Genomic DNA, 20050 nt, shown 5'->3' with positions numbered 1-20050 from the left:
CACTGCATAGGGGGTTTCAAAGTTAAAATTGCCTTAAGCCATACAGTACTACCATATATGATGGAACACATTGATATGCTAAGTAGAAAGCACGACATTCTTGCAAGGGTGACCAACGCTGTATACAAAAACCTGCATATAACCAACGCCAGCTCCACGGGACGACGCTCGATTCGACAGACAAATGAAACAACGTGGTCATACTTGGGCTTGTTCTATTCTGCTGGCATGCTCCAACAAGTCGAGATGGAGGTCCGCGTCAAAGCACTCCGCCTCTTCCCGCGCAAACGGCACGAGGAAGATGGCGGCTACGGTCGTGCCAAGGAGGATGAGGAACACGTAGGTGTTGTTGCCGTCGAATGAGTACTGCGCCAGGGCCATGAGCGGGTAGCTGAGCAATCCGTACACAAATACAAGCGTGGTCGTCACGCCCGAGAGCACGCCGTACAATTCATGTGGAAAGCACGTCACTACACCAAAAATACAACATATCTCCATATTAAACACACCAACTTCATATATATATATATATATATGACACGTTATATTTGTTATATGTTTGGAAAAAAAAAAGAATATATTCACAGACTGACTATATTGTAACCACCATCTTGAAAGATGTACCGATATACTGTATATATATATGTTTGGCGAAAGAAGAATATATCATCGAACGGATGTCACTACAGTACTCCAGAAGGACAAATGTCTTCATAACGTTAGTAAAAACCACCAAGTTTAAATATGATACCGATATATATATATATATTGTATAATATATGTTTGGAGAAAGAAGAATATATATATATCCACGTACTGATTGAAGTATTGTACTATATATGTATATACTGGTATACTGTATATGTTTGGAGAAGAATATCCACGTACAAACGTCACTACACATACCAGGAAGGACAAATATCCCCATATAAAAAAACCACTTTTAATTAGAATACCGATATATATATACATGTTTGGACACAAAAGAATATGTATCACGTACTGATGTACACGTATTGCATGGTGGTGAGAAATGCATTGGCGGCGGCCATGAGCACAAAAGTGGCATTTTGAGCCGGCAATGACGGCAGCATGAACGATCCGCAAAGCAACGCGAAAATGCCAATTGTGGTGTAAAATGTCTTGCGAAAGCCGAAATGCACCACGAGGTACCCCGCAAGAGGCGAAAACAAAAACGACGAGTTCGAGATCAGCGGATACAGATAGTTGGTGTACACGCGTTGGAGGTCATGGTTGTCATGTTGGGAATCATTGGCCGGGACGCGGGAGGCGGCAATGATGCTGGGCATGGCGCCGCCACCGAAGATCACGACCAAAAATAGCATTGACCCCAGGGACACATAGACCCAGTAGTCGCGACGCTTCACCTGGCGCTTCAGTCCAACCCACAATTGGTCGAGTTTGGGCCGCTACCAAGCGCTTATTCCATAGACATTGCGGCTATGGTGGAAATATGCATATGCTTTGTTACATCAACATGGGAGCGGACGACTGCAAAGCCAGGAGTGGTCACGGTCGGGCTTTGCGTGAGGATGTGGTGCACGGGGAAGACAGCGTAGGCGAGTACCATGGACGCCGCCACCAACAGGCTACACCACAAACAACCTTGGATGTATATACTAGTACTGTACTGTACATCTAGCATAAAAGTATCACGACGTACGCGTAGCCGACGAAAAAACTCTGGCGGGCAACGTCTAGCTCCAATAACACAAAGATATACCCTATCGACGTGTTGGGATTCGACCGCTCGATGGACACACGGTTATATATATATATATGGTTTGATCTACCAGAAAAGCTGTACGCAGCGACGAGCAGACTCGTGTATAGCGCTGGCTCGTTGAATAGCGTCGACAGTTGCAACGACGCATACAAGATGCGCATGCCGCCAAACCCAATCAAGGCGTACCCGGCCACGAGAAGGCCATCGGTGCCATCACGGGAGTCGCCCACTGCTAAGCATACGTTGCCAGCAATGGAAAACTAGACCCACAATGAGCTACGACTCCAAAGGAATGAATGTACAGACCACATATGCCACAAGGGTCATGTAGCGAGGCCCGATGGTGTCCAGGAGCAGCCCAAAGACCGTTTGACCCAACACTGTCATGAGAATCCCAGTGGAATACACAGTTTGCAACTGCACTTCTTGGGCTGAGCACACTGAGGTGGTGTTGTCCGGGCACAGCTCGTGCCACTGGTGTTCCTTGACGAGGCGACTGTAGAATGGTCCAAACCTACGTAGGTGTAGATAGATGCGTGTTCCATGATCATTCATGCCAGAGTCTTTGGATGTTGAAGCCGTTGTTACCCAAAACACAAACCACCCGACGTGAGCAGCGTGAGCACCCACGCGATGGCAAAGATGGTGGTCCGATGGAGTTGCAACGATCCTTTGCCTGCATGAGTCTGAGGCTGCGATGGGCCGTCCAAGTGCAGTGCATCAGCCACAAAAGGCATTGTCATGGCAGGACGACACTACGCGAATGGCTTGTGTGGCCAGCAAAGGCACGTGTCTGGGTGAGGAAATTGTTGCCCGGAAAAGTTGGTCGAACAACAACTATGTAACAGTTCCAGTTACTCGAGTACAAATGTACAAAAGGAGTTGTACTTTACCGTTTAACCACTACGTTAATCACTTTAAGGTAGAAAAAGCGTAAAAAGTCCCGACGTTGTACAAAATGTGCTGGTACTGTCCAGTTAGTTGTCCACGTCGATTGCTTCATCTTGTTGTGTGGGTACTGCCTCAACAACAAAACATAATAAAGGCATCCCTTAATCCAATCGATGGGGTTGTACTCACACTGTCAATGGTACTAGTATGAGGAGTAGTTTAACAGTTTGATTCGTGCGTTTTGCAGTAGTACTGTACTCTGGTAGTATTTCACCAACCGGTACTGTAACCGGCCACGGAACACATTTCACCGAGTAAATGTACTCTCTCCCAGGTACTGTACATTATCGGCCGAGCGTTCCTAACTAGTTATCGAAAACGATATACGGGTACTGTTAAGCTTACTTTGTTTTGGCGTGGGGTCGCCAACCAGTGCCAACAAATCTAGTTGTCCCAGCCGCCGAGTTCAGTAGTATTCGAATCCCTTTCAGTCTGCACCTTTCCTTGAACTTTCCTCCGTTTTTCCCATTGGATCTTGAACAGTCACCAACCTTTCAGAACATACACTCTCGTCACATGGATTGGTGAATGACGTTCCACAATTCCATCCATTGCTACATATTGACATGGCATTTTCCAAACCGTGTCGTGATGATGTTTACAGTTGGCCCCCCAGAAAAGCAAGCCACAGTCTACTTGGACAAAGACCAGCTCGACCGCGAAACCATTAAGCAAATCGAGGCGATCAATGCCCACGAATCGGTCACGAATGTCCGGATCATGCCCGACGTCCACAAGGGCAACGGGTGCTGTGTCGGGTTTACGAGCAAGTTGACCGGTTCGGTCTTGCCTGGGCTCATTGGCGGAGACATTGGCTGCGGCATCGCCATGCATCCGCTTCCGTCGTCCCTGCTGAGCAAGAAGAACGCCCTCACCAAACTGGACAAAGTTATCCAGCGTCATGTCCCCATGGGCAACGGCTACGACCGCGTCCATGCGACACCCCTCATGCAGCCATCGCAGTACGCGACGTACTTTGCCCTGGCCCAGCAAGACGCCACGTCATTCGCGACGGCGTTCGAAACTGCCTTTAACCTCGACATACGTCCACACATGCCCACGTACTCGTTCGAGTGGTGGAGGTCGCGATGCGATGTGCTGGGGTCGAATTTCGACTACGATTTGCGGTCGTTGGGAACGTTAGGGGGCGGCAATCACTTTGTTGAAATCAACGACGGCCACGACGGGGGCGGCTACATCACGGTGCACACTGGCTCGCGCAACTTTGGCCAGCGTGTGGCTCGGTTCCATCAGGGCGGGGGGTCAACTGATCGAACTCGCAATGTACTACTCGACGACAACAACACTCACGACAGTCCCAGACGACCCAGCCGCGCACTGCATGGAGCGGCAGCCAGCGCCTACTTTTTCGACATGATTTGGGCACAAACGTACGCCAGCATGAACCGCCGCGCAATCTTATCGGTGGTGCTGAACGCAGTGGGCGTCGAGTTTGACGAAGCCAGCATTGTGGAAAGCGTGCACAATTACATTGACTTTCGGGACTTGGTCATTCGAAAAGGAGCCATTCGATGCCACGCTGGCGAGCGGTGCGTGGTGGCCCTCAACATGCGCGATGGAGTCTTGGTCTGCGAAGGCAAAGGCAACACCGCGTGGAACATGTCGGGGCCCCATGGCTGCGGCCGCATTCGATCGCGCCAAGCCATGCAGCTGCACTATGGAAGCGCCGTAAACGCGGCCATGCGGCGATTCCGACAAGAGATGGGAGATGTTGAGTCTACGTGCATTGTACCTGAGACGCTGGACGAGCGACCGTCCGCGTATCGCAGCGCAGACGTGATTGAACAAGCCCTGCGAGACACAGCCTCGGTGGTTTTTCATGCAAAAACGCTCTTGAACGTCAAGGGCTACTGATGTACACCTTGGACAACGTTTAAAAGCTACTACAGTCAAGTCTGTAATGTGCGACGCCGCCGATACTATTTGCCGGGGGTCACCGCAATTAGACCGATTTCGAGCTTTCGATTGCTAGTTGTTAATGAAATATACATGTACCAAAGGTATGCCGTCGTGCTCCTCATCCGATGGCGTGCGTGTACTAGGTAAATGGATATCGTTTGAGAGGATGCTGTCTATCTATAGATTGGTTCTGTAGGGAAGGTGTGTTGGTTTAGCTGTATCGATAGCATCTAGCAATATCTAATGTCAATGGACTTGAAAGGTGTAATTGAACTGAGGGAACTACGAGGTCATGGACATGGCGGCGTGCCGGTCGGTGGCTTTTGACTTAACGCAAAGATTATCCGGATGATCGTGTGGTTATCCGGCTCATCGGATCGTTCACTCAAGCCCGTCGACATCGGCATCATGTCGTACTTTATTCCACCCGTCAACTATGGCATGATTGAGGAAGACCTGTATCGAAGCGGTATCCCGAACGAACTCAACTTCCCCTTCCTGGAGCGCCTCAACTTGCGCAAGATCGTCTACTTGGCGCCGGAAGAGCCAAACGCGCAGCTGCTGAGTTTTGTGGAAGAGCAAGAGATCGAGCTGATTGTCCTGGGGGGCAACACCAAACTCGAGAACCGACGAAAGGCATGGGAACCCATGAGCGAAGAAACCGTGCTTGCGGCACTAGACATCGTGCTGGATCGTGGCAACTACCCGCTCTTCCTCACATGCCACCTCGGGCGAGACCGCACCGGCGCCGTAGTGGGCTGCCTGCGGAAAATCCAGCAATGGCACCTCAGTTCCATCTTTGAAGAGTACCGTCGATTCGCTGGGTCAAAGGTGCGGCTACAGAACGAGCAGTTCATCGAATTGTTCGACACCGACTTGGTCACAATCCCTGCCAACCCGCCAAACTGGATCAAAACCCACATGTACAACCCATAGACAGCTCGACCGAATGTTATGTGTGCATAGCTGCGACGTTCATATCCTTCTCTCCCTTAATAACAACAACAACGCAGTAATACGCACGCTTATAGCAACTTAAAGCACCTCTCCCATCATTCCTTCAACCGCGGCACTGTAGCTGGTTGAAACGAGGACAACAGGATGCTCCCTTCTTGTTTAAAACGAGGCACCGCCCACTTGTTCCAACGCGCAATCAATTTGGTCTTGGTCTTCCAATTCCAACTGCGATAGACAGTGTCAGTCAAGGTAGCCTCATGTGTATTGACGTTTCTTACCATCTTGGGGGTTTGGTCGCCGCCGATGCGCGTGCCATCCAACAAGAATCGAAGGGCTGTGACAGGAACACCCTTGCGTTGCGCATACGCGCTAAAAATCTTTTCCATCTTGGTGTGCGGCTTGACCTTGAAGAACGTTTCTTCGCCAGACTAGACACTGATGTCAGGCACCCCGCTCATTCCTTCATCACGACGGCAACGTCGCGATATCCTTCTTCTTACCTGGTCCTTCACACGAATCGTGATCGTCTGCTTCTTCTCGTCATCGCCACCCTTGTTGTCTTCGTTGTCCGACATGTCGTTCCTGTTTCCTTGCTGGACTTGCACTGGTCCACAAAATCGCGTATCGCTTTCACTGGCATACAAACACCAAGTCAACCTTTCCCCCTGCCCAACCACCAGTTAGAATCGCCCGCGGGAAATTATCCGGTTAATCTTGCCATCTTAACCGGATACGGATAAGAGTTTCGTATATCCGACAAATACATATTATTGGCGGCTATATTTAGACTCAACTGCGTCGGTGGTCGTGGGTGTACTTTTAACAACGACTTGCACCATGAAGAGTGTGCGCACAAACTCAGCGTCGCAGCCATCGTCGGTGCCGGAAGAAGACGAAGAAGTGGACGTGTTTGACTCGTCTGTTCATGTGCCACTGACGGCAGACTCCCCGCCAAAGCCAAGCGACGCCTGTGACATCGACGTGGTCGATGCCACCGCCGAGGAAATGGTGACAATTGACGTCAGTGGTAGTCCGCCCAAGCCTGCTGGAGCTACGAATAATCGTCGTGTCGCGGGTAGCTTGGATCAAGTAGTTGCCGATGTGTCTTCTCCCTCTGGTGGCAAGACCGACACGGTGCTGCGCCAACGCCGACATGCCCCCCGCAAGACGCACAACGCGCTTATTGCTCTTTCATCTCTCGGCGACCAAGGCCCCGTGGACAGCTGCATCAACACACTATCACTGGAAATTCAAGTGGCGTTCCGCGTCAAAGTGCTCGGGCTGTTCACGCTGCACTTGCTAGCGCTGTCACTGTTGGTCATTATATTTACGTACTCGCCGCTGACGACAGACTCGTTGACGCGATTTGCCAACAACGACACGGGCATGGCGTTGGGGGGAAGCGTCATCTTGTCCCTTGTGGTGCTCTGTGCACTGTACGTGGCCAAGCACACGTGCCCGTTCAACTTTGTACTCCTCTGCGTGTTCACGTGCATCGAAGCGATCGCGGTGACTGCGTTTGGGTTGTTCTTCGACACCAAGGCGTCGGTGCTGGCATGCTTGGTGTGCTTTTTCGTGATGGTGTTCATGACGTTCTTCAGCACCCGCCGGCGATTCGTCAAGAAGACGCGCCATATTGAGCTTTGCCACAGCGTTGTGGCCGGCATTGCCGCGTACGTGCTGGTCACGACGGTCGCGTGCGTGGCGTTCGGGGCCCGTGGCACCGGGCTCATGTCCGGCACGACGTTCGGCCTGACCATGTTGTTTGCGTTTCCGGTCATCATGTGGTTTGCCTTTGACGCCCACTGCATGTACCAAATCATGACCCCCGACGAGTACATGTCTGGCGTGATCTTCTTTTACACGGACCTAGTCCTCTTCCTGCTCTTTGTCGTCGTCATGATCGTCTGCATTGCTGCTTGCGACGGGGGGGCGCCCATGGCCTGCTTTGGGGGGTCCTGTGGGGTGAACATCGACCCGGAACACGATACCCTCCCGCCTCCGCAACCAGATTCTGTCGGCAGCCCGTCGACTGCTTCTTCGCCCGTCGGAGGAATAGAAACTGTATAATTCGAACCTAGGATGAGGTGTGCCATGTGCCTGCGTGGGGCTTCGAAAGGACGACAGTATGAACCGACCTGTATAAGGGATTGTTCTTCAACGTACAATGATAAACTCTTCAAAGTCAACACTAACGTTAACTATATAGTTTAACGTGAATTGACAATGGAAACTGGATTCTTGACAGGCCTTGGGGTCGAACGTCGTTACTGGTACTGACTGTACCGTCAGTCTTATATTGTACGATATGTACTGACTGTACCGTCAGTCTTATATTGTACGGATAACCCCTATATACACTGTAGGACCAGTCTTGGTCTTATCCGCCCGTTGGTCTTATTAATAAGTAATGTCGCAATGGGAATTTATTGGTGACTCCGAGTACTACTGTAGTGTCAAAGAACCCACATCGGCACCTGCACTTTTAGTGCGCGCACTTCGACTTCCACCTCGATCATTTCCGTGGTTCTGATTCGCTGGGAGCCACAGCCAGGACACAAAGTGGTAGAGGCGCAACTCCCACGTGTCATTGTCCCTCGTCGGCACTCTGGCGCTTGTGTTAGCCGTAATCCATCGTTGACCAATGACACCTTCCGCTGCACGGTCCGACGAAAGCACTTGGTTTAAGCACGCGCCAGGTGGCACTTTTTGTTGTGTCTACCGTACGTCCAATGCATTTCAAGTTCGCAAAACGAAATAGACAATTCTGATTGGCTGAATCAGTATTCGCGGTTCGCCCCTGAACCGTCAGTCACGGTTCGCCCCAGCAGGGCTACAGTACCAGTTGCTGTTCCAACGTCGTCAAGCAGGTGCCGCCGCCGCGCCGCTGACCGTCGAACAACATGTCCAAGATCAACAAGTCCAAGAGGAATTACCTGTATAGCCCCTATGTACGTCTCTGAAGCTGTCTACGTTGTGGTAGATGCACCACGCACCGTCATCCACCATGTTATGGATTGGGAACATCCATGGATGAATGTGCCTGACATGCTGATTGTTTGTGTGGAGCAGGACATGCAAGTGGAGAACGCAGATGAAGATGACATGATGGACCCTGTATTAAGGTAGGTTATGCGTTGTGTATCGCGTTTATGATCTCATGGTGTTGTCACATGGTGCAGCGGACTTCCGTCGAATTTGACGCGGAATCTCTGGGACGACTGGAACGAAGACAACGCCCTTCAAGATGATACGACTCTAGCCAACTTTGCAAGCGGCATGGACATGACGTACGTGGACGACAAACAACCGGCCACGTCGTCGTCCGACGCCCTTCTCGACAGCCTCATGGCGGAAAGCAACATCAAGGCCGAAAACGGCGGCGGGTTCGACGACATGATGAGTCCGCCGACGTCCGTGCAGAACTTTACGCATCAGGACGTGGCCGACATGATGCTTCCTCCCTCTGCGTTCGGGTACAATCCTGCTGTCGCGATACCGTCTAAGGACACGTCCGACATCACGTCGCACCCGTCGGCGTCCTCTGGTCGCCCACGGCGCTCATCAAATCCGTCTCCATACCCCAACAACTCTCCCCACCCCCCATCGCAGTACGGAAGCTCGAGCAACGGAGGCGTGCATGGACGCACCAGCTCTGCGTCGTCGTCCTCTGGAGCGGCGGCGGCGCCAGTGTCTCCTCCGCGGGAATCCATGGCCAACATGCCCGTGTATTCGCCCCAAGCGGCGGTATCGTCGCCCGTCGTCCCCGCTTCGTCCGGATACCAACACACCACGGCCGCCCTTGGCGGCGGGAACGTCTTTAACCCCGTGCACTCTGTCGGCGGGTATTCGACCATGCATGCGGCAACTCACTCGTCCATGTTTGCTTCCCATCCTCCTCCTTCATCCAGCACGAACGGGTCGTCGGCGTTCGGTCCAACGTCGTTTCACATGCCTTCCCAGCACCAACAGCTTCAACAGAGCCAGCATCATGGAAGCGGCGGCGGCGGATTGTTTCTAAACACCCATCACAGTGGCGGCCAGCAGTTTGCGCCGCCGCCACCGTCGGCGGCGGCCAATCCCCTCCAAATGGCGCACTCCCCCCAAGGACAAGGTCACACTCCCATGTTTGGCCACCCGTCATCGACGTCATCATCTTCTTCGTTTGGGCACGCGTCGCCATACAACAACATGATGATACCCCCTGGCTTTATCATGTACAACCAAGGACCACACCACCCGATGCCGCCCCAGCATCATCCCCCTCATCACGGCCAACAACCATCGCAGCAGCATTTCCAGCCGACCGCCGCCGCTTCCATGATGATGAACCCATTCCTCAACCTCCCGCCCTCCATGCTGAATGGCGGCGGCGGCGTCGGTCTCAACCCCATGCCCTTCTCGATGGGGATGCCGCCGCCGGGCGGTCCGTCGTCGATCGCGGCGGCAAAGCCGCCGCTCAAGCCGCATGTGCCGTTAGCACGCAAGCCCGGCACGGGCGAAATCAGCTCCATGCTGCAGAGTTTGCTGGACGAAGAAGCGGAAAAGCGAGACAAAAAGCTCGAACGCAACCGCGATTCGGCCCGGGAATCCAGAAAGAAGCAGCAAAAGTACGTCGAAGTGCTCGAAGATGGCATCCAGCACCTGCAGATCGCCAAGGAATCGCTCGGACGGTTCCGGTTTGGACGTTCCCCCCCCGCCCAACTCGACTTGCTGTGTGGATTGCGGCCGTCGCTGCCGTCGTTTGCCGTCGTGATGCATGCGTCGCGGCAGAGGCGCATGCTGGGCCATCCCAAGCATCCGTTACTGGACAAGGTGTTTTCGGCGCTGGGGCGGACGCTGGCGCTGTTGCAAGCGAGCCTCCTGGACATGACCATGCTATGGGACGCCGCCTCCAACGGTCTCGCCGACGTCCTGCGCCTATCGCCGACCCAGCAGCAGCAGCTGGACGACCTCGCGGCCGTCGTGCGCCGGCGTGAGATGCCGCGCCTGGCGCTGCTTGTGAAAGCATTCAAAGTGCTACGCCGCCGAGCATTTGAGCTTGGGGCGTTCGCGCCGTCGTTGGACGTGTACTTTCGCGCGGTGCTCACGCCCGACCAACTGGCCAAGATGGTCACGTGGACGGAAATGGTAAGAGATTCGGCATGTTTCCATGTGTTTGTGTATATTGGATCACGTTGTCTCATGGTATATATTTGTGTGGATAGAATCGGAGCGATCTCCTGCGATTGCAATCGACGATGACTAGCGACCACTATGCCAAACCGATGCTGGTAAAGTCGTAATGAGAAATGAACACATTGTCACACATTCATATATTGTCAAGATATTCGATTTGAAATTGGAATTCTCAATCGAATGAGAACCAAATACAGACAATCGACCAATCAACACCCAGATCAAGATCAAGTAGCCAATCCAATTAGCCACTCTTCGACCAATATTGGTGTGTGACTGAAATTAGTGTGAAACTGGAAGGATCTTTACATACAAAAGTCAGGACAAACAATCGATCGATCGACCTTCACCTTCATATGAGTGGTCTGTCGGTGTTGTTAACTATTCCCGTCTATTAATAGTTTCACACGTTTGGGTACTACAGTAGTATTACTAGTACCTATTAGTAGTAATCTAGCAAATCGTGCCAAGATACGTGGCATGTGGGTATTTTGCCTGCAGTTGCGGCCAGTGCACGACGAAAGCGTCTGCGACGTGGTACAGAAGTCGACCGGACAGCGACAGACGCTGCACACGCGCAAATGACTCGCAAAAGATCAGCTTGGACGATGGTTGGTGCCCGAGAAAGCGGCGGACGAGCAGCGCTGCGCAGATGGGGATGCATGTGCCTACGGGGCCATTACATCAAGGATGACCATACGTGGCGTGATACGGTGACAGTTGAAAGTCGTCGTTACCAGGGCCATTGCAAACTAACACGTCGGGCTGGAAGTGAAACACCACCCATACACTGTACAGAAACGAGTATGCTGTCGTGAACACGGTGGACACCCACGACTGCCCGACCTACGAGAAATTGCACATGTGATGGCGAAGTGGACATCGTTGGATGCACTGTATGTACCTCCCGACTGCGAGGAATCGTGTAGAAGTGGAGGGGTCCATCGTCCTATAAGCACTGGTGGGCCAAGGAAGGCGACGTTGGTCGGTGGATAGTACCTTGCGTTCCACGCGAGCTTTCTCCTCGCTTGTGTGGTCGGAAGCAGCCACGACAAACGCCAAAGGCGCGTACGTATCCATCGACAACCTCTTGATCAGCTTGAGCATTTCGGTGGTATGTCCACCCGACCCGAGAACCACGAGCGTGCGTGCGGTGGAGCCACTTGTGGTTGACGTCTGGTTACCCGAGGATGGCTTGCCTGGTGTATGGAGCAGCGAGGAAGATGTAGCTCCATTACGACGGGGAAGGATGCACCATACCCTCCACAGACATACAGCCACGGCCACGACAGCCACGACAATGCTAGCTTGGAGCATGGGCAAAATGTCAAGTCACAGGATTCGGATAAATCCACAAAAATCCACAAGCGTCCGGATACGGTGGACTTTTTCAAACTCCAACTTACGTTAACGTTACTATTGACCATGTCGCTCTTCATGATCGTGGGGTCCAAGGAGCCGTTGTATTCGCTGGATGTGAAGCCGCGGAAGGAGGAGACGGCGCATGTCGATGAGTTCGTCCTGCACTCGTCCCTGGACGTTGTCCATGAGTCCATGTGGACCAACAACAATATGTGGATGAAGGTCGTGGACAAGTTCAACGACCAGTTCGTGTCGGGGTTTGTCACGGCGACCACGATCAAGTTCCTCCTCCTCCATGAAAGCCGCAACGAAGACGCGATCAAGCTGTTCTTCCAGGAAGTGTACGACTTGTACGTGAAGCTGCTCCTGAATCCGTTCTACGCCCACGACTCCCTCATCACGTCGCCGGACTTTGACTTGCGCGTCCGCGCATTAGCCAAACGAATCTTGTAACGACGTATGTATCTCCTATCTTACTACCATCATGTTTCCATATTCAACAAGCAAACGTCCGATACGCACTAACATTACGCCATCCACACTCTGGACATGCCATGAGATACCAAGCGCCCCACGACGTACATACAGTATACCTTTCTCCCCAACATCTCCACGACATATCAATCACTCGGAAATACACCTTTCTCCCCAACATCTCCGCGACATATCAACCACTCGGAACACGGCGCCGTTCCTAGTGCTAACGTTATACACTTCCATCACGTTCATTTCGTGTCAGGATCATGCCATACCTTCCCGCCATGGAGCATGCACGAGTGTGTACATATCTCTCTCTCTCTCTACCTTTCCATGTTCATGCGCTGCCTCACCATTGACCAACTACTGTATGTTTGGGCGGCGCGCAGGAGAATTTTGTCAATTTTTGTCCGTTTTTGCTCAAATTTTGAAGCTGCATTGATATGTTCAGGGGCAAGGTCTGTATAAAATTTGACTCCCTAAAGCACAATGATTGCAACGCAATTCAATGTTGAAATTTGGCAATGCAACCCAAATATCCATATATAAAATAGGTATCGGCTTTGAAATTACTTTGAAAAATTGTCACCAAAGTTTATTTAAATATACATCAATTGTTTTTTTATTATGTTATTTAATTACAACCAATCAGGTGAAAGACCGTTGGCGATTTTCAACTGTTCCATCGCACTCCAACATCGACACTCAATAGCACAAGCACGCATCATTCATCGGCAACGACAGCCAGGGGCACAGTGCAGCGGCAAGACACGAAGGTACACCGAATCCATGTTGGCGCTAAGTGTGTTGTCGACGTAGGACACGTAGGATATACCCATGATTCATTGGCAACCACACTTAGGTCCCCCAGGGACACAGTGCAGCAGCAAGACATGAAGCCACACTGAATACGTTTTAGCATTTGCTGTGGTTGCCGACAAGCATGGTCGGCAACCATATTCAAAGCCATCATGTATTCGGTGTGTCTGCATGACACGCAGACGTGGGGCCTCAACAGGGTACAATGCTCCATGTGGCTTTCCCAGTCGTCGCCATACAACGATTTGTAAGGGTTGTCGGATTTCCGGTGGTCAACGACGACGTCAGCTGGATTCGGGCCCCTCGATCCCAGTGACAATGAGTGGATGTGGTAAACCTTTTTCCTCGTCATTCCATGGGAATTCGAACATTTGATTGCCAACTTATCCGGATCAGAGATTCGCAATTCACCAATTGTAGAAAATCCCATCGATGCCAGTTTCGCCGCGGTGGTTTTGCCCACATTTGGTAGGATTGACAAAATGTCCTCGTCGAAAAATTCTACAAATTAAATATATATCAATTTATCATTTAGTGTAAATTATTTACTAGTAGTTATCGTACCCGGTGATTTTGAAGGTCGTTGAACAACCCACGGATGCACCTCCCCCTTCAGGTTTTGTACGCGTGATATCTCGTCCTTTTGTAGAGCACTGTACTCATCAATGCTTCGGATCCATTTCCCGGAGTAGATGAACGGGCGGCAACGACGGCCCTCTTGACCGTCTGGTGTAGAAACAATTGCGCACCCAAACGAAAAGCGCGCTTGGCCAGGATACTTCATCTTCAGGTAGGTTCCAGGTGGGGCATACCGGCCATTAACACAATCGATGCGGCCATCTTCGTCCCTTGGAAAACGAACTTGTCGTTTACTTCCACTTGGCCCCAACTGACCCACTTTGACTTCTTTATGGGTTTCATCCCACACGACGACTTGAGTCAAACTCAACGCTGACAAATACGTCATATCCATGGACTTCGGGGTAGGGCCAAGGGATGATGGCCACGACCAAATACCAAGACGAACACCCATTTGCCTTGCCCACGCTAGTCGAGCCTTTGCCCATGGAGATTCGACATCGTTGCTGCCTTGCTTCGATGCTGTCATTGACGACACGCGGGGCTTGAGACGTAGGTAGGCACTATACACAGAAGACCGCCCAACACTGACTTTGGCTTGCTGGGAACGATAGTGATTAACCATGTGGCTCGTCTGCGTGACACTCCAGGCCATTTCCATGCAATCAGCAATGATTTGTGATTCGGCCGAATCCAGTTCTACCACTCGGTTCTGACCACCGGGACGGGACACGCTGCCGGTGTAAGCAATGCCTTGTTGAACACTCGCCAAGAACTGCAACAATGCATTTCGCATGGGCACTCGCATTCCTTCTTTAAGGTTGAAAGCAACCAACATGTCGTGAATGGTGCCACGATGAACGTTCCATTCGTGTTCTGGTGGAGAGCCAAGCACGTCAACAAAGTGTACAATCCACGCTACGCGTCTTTGTTCACTGGTAACAGACTGTTCTTGGTGCTTTGGGATTGGCATGGCTTTGTTTGGGACGGCCGTTGGTGTCTGAGGATGGAGAAGAACAGGTTGTGATTGGTCTGGACATGCCGTTGGTGCTTGAATCAGTGGATCCACAGGGCCTGCCAATTGATCAGAGGCACAGCTGGCTGGATTATTGCCTCGACGCTGATTTCTGAAGTATTTCACACTTCTGGTAAGACCGTGGCCACGCCGTCGCTTGGGCATTTCAAAGCGTCGAAAGTGCCGCCAAAAAATCGTTGACCGTGAATCCCGCCAATAATAATATAATTATATCGCATATTAATATACTCTGGAGTGCTTTCTTGTTTTGATTTTAACCAGTAATTCAACCACATTATTCGTTTGAAATATACGTGTTACATTTGTATTAAAGTGACATGGTGGTGACTAACGACGTAGCGTTGAACACTATCTCCTCTCGCTATAGGAGGCTTTAGACTTCGTAAGATAGACCATTGCAGACATCATCGTATTGCATCTGCAATGAGCTATTTTATGGAAGATTTGGTTCACCCCTGTAAAAGCCTTTACTGTTCCCAGAAAAACTCCTGCTCATCGCCCAAACATACAGTACCTGAATTTTGCAGAAATTTTCAGAGTAATTATTAATATTTGAACCGCCACCAAATCGACGCCACGTTTTGATTCGTCATAAATATCATATTTTAGCCAATCATACAGTGTACTACTACAATGAATGTCATGTCGATCTTCCATATATTCAATATACATCCATAGTGTAGTAGTCGTCTGTATCTATTCCGCTTTTTGCTTCTTCTTCTTCTTCTTCTTGTCCTTTGTGTCCACTTCGTCCGTCGCCGCCGCCACCTCGACCTCGACTGCCTCTTCCTTCTTGGCCTTCTTTTCCTTCTTGGCCTTCTTCTTCGGGGCTTCCTCGACTTCCTCGACTTGCTCCTCAACTTGCTCCACCTCGGCCTTGCGTTTCTTTTCCTTCTTCTCCTTCTTCACCAACTTGATGTCTTCCGCGTCGTTGTAGCTCTTGACGGCCGCCACAGGTTCCTTCACGTACTTCTTCACTTCGTTCTTGGCCTTGCCCTTGCCCGACACGACGCCCGTGAACCCATTCTCCAGCTGCCGCATTCGCGCCTCCACCTTGGCGCGGTTATCAAACCCAATGGTGGCTTCCGTGGCATCCCCCAGCGCGTCCACGCGGACCGCGAGCGAAGTCTTGGCCGCCAGCACCCGCGAGATCTTGCCCTTGTGCTTGGGGGCCGTTTGGCCAATTAGCGACGCGTGGTAGATCAACCCGTACTTGGGGGTGTCATGTTTGGTCTTGAGGGCTCGGAACAACGCCTTTTCGGCGCCGAGGATCTGGACGGTAGACGCGGGATGCTTGGCGAGGTTCATGAGCGAGCCGGCGTGCGCGATGAGCCGCGCGCCGACCAACTCGCCGACCATGACGGTGAGGTTGGGCGCGATGGCGTTCATGCGGTTCTTCAAATAGTCAAACAGCTGCGTGCGGTACTCGGTGAGAGAGATCACTTGTGTACACAGCGAGCCAATGTTAAGCACATCTTCCTCGGAAATATCCGTGCCCATCGACACTTCGCACACTTCGCGCATGGACGCTTCGACGTCCGAGCTCAGAATGTCGGAAAAGTCGAGGTTCTTCACATGCGGCCGCGTGCCCGTCTTGAGCACGACGCGGGCGTACTGGAGGTTGTCTGTGACGATCTTGCCCATCTCGGGAAAGTGCCAGCCAAACCATTCGCGCACGCGCATCGAGTACGTGTTGATCTCCTTGTCCAGTTCGTCCAGCAGACCGATCGCCTGCACGATCATCGTGTCGACCTTGTCTGCGCTAAACTTGAGCTTGTATCGGGACAAGCTGTGCGAGAGACCAAGGGTCATCGACTTCAAGTCTTGGTCGTCCAAGCCAGAGATCAAAGAGTTCATGTGCGTGCGGATCCCGCGGAGGAGTTCTTGGATCGACGCGTCATGCACGCACTGGATGCCGAGTTTTTCCTTGATCACCCCCCCAAACGCCTTGTCCACGACCGCCAACTTGTCCGACAAACCGGCGTCCTTGACGTGCTTCTTCAAGAACTTCTTGAGGCTCTTGCCGACGGTGTTGTCCACGCAGTCGGCGGCTGCGGCCACGGCTTCGGTCGTGTCCTTGAAAGCATTGAACGCCTTCAACTTGACGCTAAAAAAAGGTACACATATATGGTTAGACAAGGATGGTTGGTGGTGCACACAATTCCAGGGATGGGCAATGTAGCATGCAACGTACAAAGAGTTGGCCTTGTCGGCGGTGGCAAAGTGCTTGTGGATGTCGTCCACGTTGGTCAGTTTGCCTTCATCCTGCACCTTGAAGAGCGCATGGCCCGCCGCAGTCTCGAAAAGCACGAGCATGATGATCGAGTCGAATACGAATTTGGGTGGTCGGGCGATTCAATCCAAGTGCCAACCAACGGTCAACCACCACTCGTGTAGTTCCCACCAATCAAACGAGATCAGTCGCCCCAAAGTGCGAGGCGAACTTACCAATGACAAGTCGAGGCGCGGTCTTTTTTAGCCAATGGAATGCGAGGATTGCGGTATTTATAGCGAATGGCATGTCACGACGGGCCAATTGGCCAGGAGCTGCTCGGGATTTGAACAGGTCATGGCCCCCGTTTCCACTCTTCTTGTTGCCCGCTTCGACAAAGTAAGTAGTGCATGCACATACATGATGGCGTTCCCGATGTGGAATGACGTTCTCTCCAGAGAACCGAGACTGTCCTGCTAAGCATGGCTGTGTCCTCTTCTGCTCGTGCGTTGTTTGCTTGCTTATCGCAAGTACATCGCTCGGGTCGAAGGTGACGCGGCGGTGTGGATGCGGTGGTACAGACGTGTTCTCACATGTACATGTGTAGACTTCTAGACGACAATGGCTGATTTCGATGCTCCCCGTGGTGTGACTGTCCGCGACGTCAAGGCCGCCGACTTTATCAAGGAATACGCTGAACACTTGAAGCGTTCCGGCAAGATGGAACTCCCGATCTGGTGGGACATCGTCAAGACCGCGTCGTTCAAGGAATACTCCCCCGACAACGCCGACTGGTACTACGTCCGCGCCGCGTCCATCGCGCGCAAGGTGTACCTTCGCGAAAACACTGGTGTCGGTGCGTTGAAGAAGGTGTACGGCGGTGCCGCTCGCCGTGGCGCCCTTCGCCAGCAATACCAAAAGGCATCGGGTGGGTTGATTCGCCACATCTTGCACCAGTTGGAAGAGATGAAGGTCGTGGAGAAGTGCCCCGAAGGCGTCAACAAGGGCGGTCGCAAGATCACCAGCCACGGCCAAACCGACTTGGATCGCATTGCTGGCCAAGTCGCCCGCGCTTAAACCTCGTGTTTTTTAACCTTGTCCTTGCAACAACAAGAAATATCGGATTCTCCGGACCTGTTTGTGTACTATGAATACCATGCATACACTCACTACACTCCTGCCAAACAACTCCAGTGATGTTTTAGATTGCAACCCGTCCAACAATGACATAGTACAAGACTATTAGGTAGTCTTGTAACTATTGCGGCTACAGCCCAGTAATAGTTACCTCAATACAGTAGTATTACACGGCACGCCCAACGGGGCAGCGTCCGTTGTCTACCGCTTAGACATCGTACACTGGTCGTGGGAGGTCACACGTAAATTTGAGCAATAAAATGTACAACTGACCTCAGTAGGGATATTGACATCCTGGCTTCATGAGAGGTATTGCAAGTGTCCGGTCGCGGTCAAAACCGGAAGTCCTTGGAAAGGCTCTTGTCCCCCGCTAAATAAGGGATGAACCAGTGCAAAGGTAACGTTAGTAAACACGTGCCCGTAGAGGGAACCTGGAGCACTGGTGTTCATAAATCGTTCTTCTTGATATGGGTTTTCACCAGAGAACAGTTGGCTGGTTGGTTACACCGCGGGCGACGGGGGGGGGCTTGGGGGTCGTCTGGTTGGCCGACAAGGTCGACGTTCCACAGGGCCTACGCCAGTTAGCACCGCCGCAAGTATCAGGACGACTATGTATGTATGTGATTCAAGTAAGATTGTCTTCAGCTTACTTGAAGCACCTGGTCCTGAACAAAGTAGCAACACTTTGCAGGACCAGCGGGGGGATCACCCGGGGCTTCCGGGGGACTGACGCGTCTGCGCTGGCCACGTGCTCCGACCCTATTTCCATAGATATCACATCGATTGGACGGAATCATATTGCCGTACCGCAATGACCAGCACGACGGCCAAGGCTATCGGTGTGGCGATATCAGCAGGACTTAAAGTTTGAACAGAGGGAGAATGCACCCACGGCGTCGCGTTCGATCTCCGTGAGCGCCAACTGCGTCACATTTAAAGGAATGAACAACTGACCACGTTGTCGCATGGTGGGGCAAACGATGTTCCACGCCAGTGACGAGAGTGTGGAGTATTGACGCTTCGTCGTACTTCACCATCTCGACGTCGTTGCCATGGAACGAAAGAGGGCGTCGAAGGTGAGGGCTGACCCGTCATGCAATTCACCATCGTCGAATTGACCATGTCCCTTTAAGAGTCGCAGTCGCGTGAGACTCAGGGACATGGAAGCAAGTCTCTGCAGTAGCATTTCAGCGGCCAATTACATCGTCGTCCGTGAGATGGACATCCAAACAACATAAAGTAGGCATGCACTGCAACACTGTCGCTGCAGTGTTGTGAGACATCAGTCGCGTCATCGGCATCTTTGTCAAGGATGAGTTTTCGCTCTGACAAGACCACCAATTGATCTGCACTCCAAGGATGGCCACATGGACACGATTCCTCGTCGGTGCTATCGTGAGATAAACCGTTGCGCCTTGGAAGGCAGATAGGGTCATGTTGCGTGGGACTTCAATGTGCCAGTAACGTTATGTACAGTTGAAGCAAATCATATCGGAACCCAGTTTTATAGGCGAGGCCACATGTTGCTTTGTCAACTCGAGCGTCCTCAGCGTGTTGAGCGGGCCGTCGATGGGCCCACCGTCGTGTAGGAAATAGAGGTACGCGAATGATTAGTATGTGCTAGTATCCGGAACGTACTGTCGAGCGCAATGGAACGAAGGTTGTCCGATGGAAG

The 20050-nt window shown here is 51.9% G+C and overlaps 11 protein-coding genes across 18 annotated transcripts; 7 read left to right on the top strand and 4 right to left on the bottom strand.

Annotated features, from left to right (window-relative positions):
- Nucleotides 1-9: 9 nt before the first annotated feature.
- H257_11603 (hypothetical protein) lies at nt 10-2579 on the bottom strand. 4 transcript variants are annotated; one of them, XM_009838595.1, is made up of 7 exons: nt 2336-2579; nt 2054-2261; nt 1815-2007; nt 1685-1745; nt 1493-1610; nt 1004-1430; nt 10-470 (listed from the first exon to the last, which is right to left on the bottom strand). In XM_009838595.1, exons 1-7 carry the CDS (start codon nt 2488-2490, stop codon nt 199-201), a joined length of 1434 nt encoding a protein of 477 aa, XP_009836897.1. In that variant the 5' UTR covers nt 2491-2579; the 3' UTR covers nt 10-198. The 4 variants fall into 4 exon arrangements, with proteins under 4 accessions (XP_009836897.1, XP_009836898.1, XP_009836900.1 ...); XM_009838596.1 differs by having other exon boundaries at nt 2054-2579; XM_009838598.1 differs by lacking the exon at nt 10-470 and having other exon boundaries at nt 913-1430.
- A 701-nt stretch (nt 2580-3280) lies between these two features.
- H257_11602 (hypothetical protein) lies at nt 3281-4770 on the top strand. The gene has a single exon (XM_009838594.1). The coding sequence runs from the start codon at nt 3290-3292 to the stop codon at nt 4571-4573; it is 1284 nt and encodes a 427-aa protein (XP_009836896.1). The 5' UTR covers nt 3281-3289; the 3' UTR covers nt 4574-4770.
- Nucleotides 4771-4856: 86 nt separating this feature from the next.
- H257_11600 (hypothetical protein) lies at nt 4857-6213 on the bottom strand. Its single transcript, XM_009838592.1, has 3 exons — nt 6076-6213; nt 5854-6003; nt 4857-5800 (listed from the first exon to the last, which is right to left on the bottom strand). Exons 1-3 carry the CDS (start codon nt 6148-6150, stop codon nt 5735-5737), a joined length of 291 nt encoding a protein of 96 aa, XP_009836894.1. The 5' UTR covers nt 6151-6213; the 3' UTR covers nt 4857-5734.
- H257_11601 (hypothetical protein) lies at nt 5005-5651 on the top strand. Its single transcript, XM_009838593.1, has one exon. The coding sequence runs from the start codon at nt 5027-5029 to the stop codon at nt 5552-5554; it is 528 nt and encodes a 175-aa protein (XP_009836895.1). The 5' UTR covers nt 5005-5026; the 3' UTR covers nt 5555-5651.
- A 188-nt stretch (nt 6214-6401) lies between the features above and the next one.
- Nucleotides 6402-7819, top strand: H257_11599 (hypothetical protein). Its single transcript, XM_009838591.1, has one exon. The coding sequence runs from the start codon at nt 6413-6415 to the stop codon at nt 7643-7645; it is 1233 nt and encodes a 410-aa protein (XP_009836893.1). The 5' UTR covers nt 6402-6412; the 3' UTR covers nt 7646-7819.
- A 578-nt stretch (nt 7820-8397) lies between these two features.
- H257_11598 (hypothetical protein) lies at nt 8398-10889 on the top strand. The gene is made up of 4 exons (XM_009838590.1): nt 8398-8526; nt 8648-8700; nt 8758-10705; nt 10783-10889. Exons 1-4 carry the CDS (start codon nt 8479-8481, stop codon nt 10858-10860), a joined length of 2127 nt encoding a protein of 708 aa, XP_009836892.1. The 5' UTR covers nt 8398-8478; the 3' UTR covers nt 10861-10889.
- A 240-nt stretch (nt 10890-11129) lies between these two features.
- On the bottom strand, nt 11130-12078 carry H257_11597. 2 transcript variants are annotated; one of them, XM_009838589.1, is made up of 4 exons: nt 11753-12078; nt 11658-11702; nt 11491-11599; nt 11130-11421 (listed from the first exon to the last, which is right to left on the bottom strand). In XM_009838589.1, the coding sequence occupies exons 1-4, from the start codon at nt 12068-12070 to the stop codon at nt 11207-11209; spliced, it is 687 nt and encodes a 228-aa protein (XP_009836891.1). In that variant the 5' UTR covers nt 12071-12078; the 3' UTR covers nt 11130-11206. The 2 variants fall into 2 exon arrangements, with proteins under 2 accessions (XP_009836891.1, XP_009836890.1); XM_009838588.1 differs by having other exon boundaries at nt 11491-11702.
- Nucleotides 12079-12148: 70 nt separating this feature from the next.
- On the top strand, nt 12149-12629 carry H257_11596 (hypothetical protein). Its single transcript, XM_009838587.1, has one exon. It carries the CDS (start codon nt 12179-12181, stop codon nt 12566-12568), a length of 390 nt encoding a protein of 129 aa, XP_009836889.1. The 5' UTR covers nt 12149-12178; the 3' UTR covers nt 12569-12629.
- Nucleotides 12630-13208: 579 nt separating this feature from the next.
- On the top strand, nt 13209-15219 carry H257_11595 (hypothetical protein). Of its 4 annotated transcripts, XM_009838585.1 has the most exons (7): nt 13209-13368; nt 13455-13742; nt 13832-13879; nt 13967-14027; nt 14104-14201; nt 14399-14546; nt 14605-15219. In XM_009838585.1, exons 3-6 carry the CDS (start codon nt 13844-13846, stop codon nt 14537-14539), a joined length of 336 nt encoding a protein of 111 aa, XP_009836887.1. In that variant the 5' UTR covers nt 13209-13368; nt 13455-13742; nt 13832-13843; the 3' UTR covers nt 14540-14546; nt 14605-15219. The 4 variants fall into 4 exon arrangements, with proteins under 4 accessions (XP_009836887.1, XP_009836885.1, XP_009836886.1 ...); XM_009838583.1 differs by having other exon boundaries at nt 13455-13879; XM_009838584.1 differs by having other exon boundaries at nt 13209-13742.
- A 445-nt stretch (nt 15220-15664) lies between these two features.
- H257_11594 (hypothetical protein) lies at nt 15665-17502 on the bottom strand. Its single transcript, XM_009838582.1, has 2 exons — nt 17221-17502; nt 15665-17133 (listed from the first exon to the last, which is right to left on the bottom strand). The coding sequence occupies exons 1-2, from the start codon at nt 17340-17342 to the stop codon at nt 15723-15725; spliced, it is 1533 nt and encodes a 510-aa protein (XP_009836884.1). The 5' UTR covers nt 17343-17502; the 3' UTR covers nt 15665-15722.
- A 31-nt stretch (nt 17503-17533) lies between these two features.
- H257_11593 (hypothetical protein) lies at nt 17534-18375 on the top strand. The gene is made up of 2 exons (XM_009838581.1): nt 17534-17637; nt 17846-18375. The coding sequence occupies exon 2, from the start codon at nt 17860-17862 to the stop codon at nt 18313-18315; it is 456 nt and encodes a 151-aa protein (XP_009836883.1). The 5' UTR covers nt 17534-17637; nt 17846-17859; the 3' UTR covers nt 18316-18375.
- Nucleotides 18376-20050: the final 1675 nt, after the last annotated feature.

The sequence above is a fragment of the Aphanomyces astaci genome, assembly GCF_000520075.1.
Source record: "Aphanomyces astaci strain APO3 unplaced genomic scaffold supercont1.35, whole genome shotgun sequence".
NCBI lineage: Eukaryota > Oomycota > Saprolegniomycetes > Saprolegniales > Verrucalvaceae > Aphanomyces > Aphanomyces astaci.
This window is presented reverse-complemented; position numbering and strand designations above follow the sequence as displayed.